This window comes from Phaethon aethereus (genome assembly GCF_964289735.1).
Source record: "Phaethon aethereus genome assembly, contig: HAP1_BTS, whole genome shotgun sequence".
Taxonomy (NCBI): domain Eukaryota; kingdom Metazoa; phylum Chordata; class Aves; order Phaethontiformes; family Phaethontidae; genus Phaethon; species Phaethon aethereus.
Window position 1 is genome coordinate 449,241 of NW_028114049.1, and position 5,452 is coordinate 454,692.

General features: G+C 53.6%; 1 protein-coding gene across 1 annotated transcript; it reads right to left on the bottom strand.

The window, feature by feature from the left end:
- Window positions 1-1,393: 1,393 nt before the first annotated feature.
- Window positions 1,394-4,899, bottom strand: LOC309416343 (ubiquitin carboxyl-terminal hydrolase 42-like). The gene is made up of 7 exons (XM_082015905.1): window positions 3,602-4,899; window positions 3,257-3,367; window positions 3,079-3,181; window positions 2,865-2,932; window positions 2,637-2,707; window positions 2,001-2,076; window positions 1,394-1,810 (listed from the first exon to the last, which is right to left on the bottom strand). Exons 1-7 carry the CDS (start codon window positions 3,912-3,914, stop codon window positions 1,416-1,418), a joined length of 1,137 nt encoding a protein of 378 aa, XP_081872031.1. The 5' UTR covers window positions 3,915-4,899; the 3' UTR covers window positions 1,394-1,415.
- Between the last annotated feature and the right edge of the window lie 553 nt (window positions 4,900-5,452).

Here is a 5,452-nt window from a genome sequence, read left to right on the forward strand (position 1 = left end):
GGTGCCGGCGAGGTAGGAGCCCCTTCTGCAATTTTCACAGCAGAGCACCTGATTGGAGAAAAAAAAAGGGTGGTCTCCATTTAGGGCTGTGCTTGCAGCCGTCTCTGGGGTTCAGTCATTTTCTTGGAGCGGTTTCCAGGACAGAGAGAATCATAACCGAGACTGCAAATGGGCAATTCGCTTGGGGTCTTCCCACCAGGTCTGCCCCTGCCGGAGCAAGACCTCGCCTTTATACCCCTTAGGGCCTCCGTTTCTTGGAATCACAGAAGCATCACGCGGTTTGGATTGGAAGGCATCGCCTAGTTCCACCTCCCCTGCCACGGGCAGGGATAACTTCCCCTAGATCAGGTTGCGCAAAGTCCCATCCAACCAGGCCCGGAGCACTTGCAGGGAGGGGGCATCCACAGCTTCTCTGGGAAACCTCTTCCAGTGTCTCACCACCCTCACCGTCAAGAATTTCTTCCTCATATCCAACCGCAATTTATCCTCTTTCAGTTTAAACCGTTACCCCTCGTCCTACCCCTTCACCCCCTGAGAAAGAGGCCCTCCCCATCTTTCCTATAGGCCCCCTTGAAGTGCTGCTCTCTGCATTAGCCACCGTCAGACAGCAGACGAGTAGCCGTGTACCCCCGGGCAGCAGCCTAAAGCCCGCTAGGGAGAGAGAGTGGTTGACGTGGGGTCGTTCAGCTTCGAGAGAACGGAGTGATGCAGGTAGTAATTGCTGCTGTGGCAGAAAGAGAAACACTCCAGAGGAGGAGAAGGAAAAGAGCAAAACCGGGAAAAGGAGAGGTGTTCTGAACGCATTTTCATACTGGTTCTCACCTGGCATAAAACAGTAAATAGGCTTGCTGCCCGAGAACTGTGTCGACGCCACACTGATCCACAGACGCGTCGTCCATTTTGTACCACAGCCCATTGCTGGCCTGTAAGAAAAGGCAACGACAGCTGGAGATGAACTGCGTGGTTTCTCCACAAAAGCACCAGCAGAAAGCTGCAGAACCAAGAGCATGCCAAAACAAATCCAATCCAGCCCTGCAGGAGACCTTCTCGCCGACAGCTGTGGCTACCAGAAAGACTGCCACGCACGTTTGTCTTCCCAAGCACCCATTCGTCCCTTCTTAGGAAGGAAGTTGCACTTTACCTTTGCGTAGCAGAAATAGTGTCCTGCATGACAGCTGCCACCGTGGTGCACCAGCACAGCGTATAAGGCATAGAGGAGCGGTTCTCCAGCGGTCTGAGACGTGTACGGGCGAAGATCCAAGTACTCGGGATACTCCACAAGCTACGGAGCGACCAGGAGGGCTCAGAAATGATCCAGAAATACTACACAAAAGAGCATTCCAAGACTAAAGGCTCGAGGGGCACAAATACATCTTTGGAGCGAAGGGACACATGGTTTTCCCTGAAGCAAAATGTCAATGTCCAGCTGGCAGGAAGCTGCTGCCAGCCAAAGCAGCTCTGCCAAAGCCGAGCACATGCTGGTCTTCCCTCAGGGACTCTCCTCTCCCCGGAAGGGGACTCAAAAAGCCCACCATGACCAACTTGTGACAGAGCGTACTGCTTTGGGACACCTCCTGCTCCGCGGAGAGAAAGTTGCGCTCCGACTGCGTACACACCTTGCTGATCTTCCCGCCGGTGACGTCTGCAAACCTTTTCAGACACACGGTGAGAACCCTGGGTGCACGATGGATTGTAAACCTCTTGGAGGCGGCAACCATCCTGTCACACCTTGAAACCAAGCACAGAGCCAAGGGATGAAATGCACCCTTCAGTGCACCTTTTTCTCCCCGCCGCCAGAAGGCCAGACAACCTTTCATATCTCACACATCCTCGACGCTCTTTCAAGGCTATTCGGTACCGTAAGGCCACACGGAAAAACAGCCGCGTCTCACTACTGTACGTTAAACCTACGTGAAATGCTAACTTCTGCTCGATGACGTGCAGCACCTTCCCGCCGGATCCGGTATTAATATGTCGTTAGTAATCGTCTTACTTGCTACATTTAAAGCAGTTCTCGCCATCCAGCTGCTCCGGTTTCACAAAATCCTCCAGGGCTGCGGTGACAGATGAGGCTGCCTGGAGGAGTGAGAAAGGAGAGCACTGAGCTGAGGACACGCCCTCGCCAAAAAGGCCAGTTTTAGTTTATGCCAAAACCCAGCTCGATGACGCTGAGGGGACCCACCCTGAACCCTCAAGCGGTGCCCAGAAAGCGGCAGAAAGAGTGTATTATGCTGAGCATTGCCCTCCATTCCCAGGGATTCCCAGGGCCACCAGGAGCTACCTCTCTGTGGCACCGCGCGGTTCAGCTCCTGGTGGTGCACAGAGTCATCAAGAGTGAAAACAACACAACCCACCACGCCAGGAGCCAGACTGGTGTGGAGGGAGGGCAAAGGGGAGAAGCATGAGAGTACGTCAAGGGTGCAGAGAGGACGATACGTACTTGTCCGGCTTAAAGCCAGCACCTACAGGGAGACCACTGCCATGGCCTCCCCAGAAGGGCACCGTGCACTCCACTCCACAGGCACCACCGAGCTCTCATTTGTGTTTGTAGTGTACGTTCCTAAGCCAACTGTGCTGATTCTGGAAAGCTCCAGGGCCCTTGGGGTGTCTTGAAGCACAATTACAAACCCTCGTACTTGTATATCCAAAGGCACGTCCAGGAATGCCTCGTAGGAATCGGAAGCCACTTTGCAGCTCAGGCACGTGACTGGAAGGCAAATGGAAATGCTCAGCGATAGGGGAAGTCGACTGTGCCGCTTTCTGCTCGTCACACCTACTACGCCAGTCACACGAGCAGCTGTTTGTCACAGGCTGACAGAAGGGCACAGGCAGTTCCAAGGAGAGCAGCACTTGTGGAAACGTACCTCTGGATCTCAGAAAGCCCCCAAATATTTGACGGACAATGGTAGTCGACTGAGAAGAGATGTCCCAGCTGGAAATACATGGTAAGGCCGAGAGTTACCGCCTCCGAGAAGGTACTTTGTCCGAAAACCCTGGCCGCGGGTTTTCCTTGATGGGAGCACATGGAGGAGTCCAAAGGGCTCGGCAACACTGGAAAGGTGATTTGCTTGTGCTTACTCGCTGCTTCCACTCAGGCAAGCTCTCTGCATGGCATCGACAGTATAGCGTAAGAACTCGTGGGCATCTTCCTGCAGGCCAAGCATGAAATGTCCTCCTATTCCTGAGAAAGAAGAAGTTAGTCGTTCTCTCCTCCAACAACGGCAGAAAACGTGTCAAAGCACCTGAAAGGACTTACGTGTGAGAACACTGATGACGGCCCAAGGCTGGATGGCACTGGCTGAGGAACGCAAGACGTTGTTAACGTGCGCTTCCATTCTGCACATCATGCAGAAGCCTTGCTGACGACCTGAAGAGGGAGGGAGGGAGGGAGGGAGGGAGGGAGGGAAGCTTCTCAGGTTAGCAAAATATCCATAGCGATGGGAAACCTAAGAGAGACCTTGAAGTTATAAGGAGAGTCTCCACTCCTCCCAAGTCGTCAATGTCCCAACAAGTCGAGGACATTTTAGTGTGTAGATAACTTTCTTCAGAGGGATGCTAAGCGGACAGAAGTTTTCTATGCAAGCCGCAGAGAGGGTTGAACGTGCAGGCATAGGGACCAAGACGCTGGGCTGGAAGGGCTGCTTCTCTCCTAAATCAAATTCCAGATTCTGGGAATCCTCTGGCAGTGTCAGCAGATTGACGAGGAGGTGTTCCGAGAAGTACTCACAGGTCTGGCTGTGCTCACGAGAGAGCAGATAGTTGGCCAGAGGCGGGGTGTACGTCAGGCACTGCAGGACGGAGTTGAGGAAGCACGTATTGCCCAGGTTGTGGAGACCCGCTCCAGCCCTCTGTCGTTGCTGCCAGTCCATGCAAATCTTCTCCGGGGGAAAGAGGATCCTTTGTGGCAGAGCCATTCCCTCGACAACGACTGCAGGACAATGACATTAGGAAAGAGATGAGGGGATATTGTTGCACAAAGGCATATTTTAAAAGTCAAGTTCTCTACAGAAGCAGCCAGGACAAGCAGCTCTAACCTCCGACACAGAACCCTCAGCAGAAGCCTAACACTGCCATTGACCTTTACTGGCCAAGAAACAGTTTGGGAACAGAGTCAGTTCCCCCGCTTCCTTTGCCGAAAGTCCAACAAAGCCACGCTCCGATTTCTGTGCCTCGGGCTACCTTCCTTTCCCTCTAGAGTCTTGAATTGCATTATCAGGTCAAGCCTTCCCTTTGCCGGCTCGTAACTTGATGAAAACAAGCAAGTAGCTCGCACAGAAGGGAACCGTACTGATGTCAGACCTTTCTACAAGCAATGGCACCTTTCCAAGTCTTGTACATAGTGGCAGCGGAGGTATAAGGCGTGCTTTTCTGTCTCTAACTGAAAACACCTGGGTACGTCTGGCTGCTCTCAGGAAACGCCCCAGAATGCACTCTAGGCTGTCAGCACATCAACACTCAGGGATGGAGCACCAGCCACGTCCGTTGCCTTTGGGGATTCACCACGTCCAAGTCCTGCTGGGAAAGCCATTACTCACAGGAGTCCTGCCCCATTGTGGCCATCGCTCCTCTTCGGAACAGAGGGGAAGCTCTGGGTGACAAAGGATGTCAGGACACGCTCCCGAAAGAGAAGATCGGCACCAATCCTGTCACCTGATTGAAAAGGAATAATCGTACCTCGACAAAATGATCAAAAAAACCCCAAACACAACCCACAGAACAGCATCCGCCACCAAGAGTGTTTCAGCGGTACTCGTAGCTGCTGCTGCAGAGCTGCGGGCTGATGGCCCTGCTGTCCCGGCCACAGGACTCCAGGTGACAGCCATTACCAAGGACCTTTCGAAAGACTGCGTTGCGTGTCACCTTCTCTGGAGAGGCCCTGCTGCTGACCTGTCGCCAGCGTTAGCAGCACAGCCCTCTGGCTCTGCAGCCCACACTGTCCCACCTGCTATGCAGGAGTGACTGGCTGTCGGCTGCTGCTTTAACGGCTGCCTTTGCCCTGCTCCTTGGCTGTCTCCCTGCCTACCGCAGCAGCCAGGGCGGGCTGCTTGTCATTCTAGGCTGAGCCCAACATTTCAGACTACCCTGCAGCCCTCTACTTCCCTATCCTAGGCTATGAAGAACCGGAATTGGCAGATGAGAACTCTACCCATAGCCCATCTCTGGCCAGCCCAGAAAGGTGTCATAGCTCAGCCTACAGCTCGGAAGGTACAGACCAGCCTACACTTTTATCCTCTATCTACCTACTCTAGGAGCTGTTACGAAAGACCGGTCGTAATTACCTTTGAAAGACGATGGAAGTTGAGGAGAAGTGGGCAGTAAACAATAAATGGTTGGAAAAAAGTAGCCACGCGAGTAGGAAAGGGAGGAGCCGAGTTATCCCGAAGGCCAGCTCAGCCCAACTGGCTTTCGCCGGCCCACTTCTCAGGACCCCAAGCCCTGGCCAGGTGAGCTC

Excerpts from the sequence above, each read along its gene's own strand:
- LOC309416343 (XM_082015905.1), bottom strand. The coding sequence starts at position 3,914 with ATGGCTCTGCCACAAAGGATCCTCTTTCCCCCGGAGAAGATTTGCATG. Across the intron at positions 3,368-3,601 it reads CTTGGTCCCTATGCCTGCAC|GTCGTCAGCAAGGCTTCTGC; the intron begins GTTCAACCCTCT and ends CTCCCTCTTCAG. Across the intron at positions 3,182-3,256 it reads CGTCATCAGTGTTCTCACAC|GAATAGGAGGACATTTCATG; the intron begins GTAAGTCCTTTC and ends CTTCTTTCTCAG.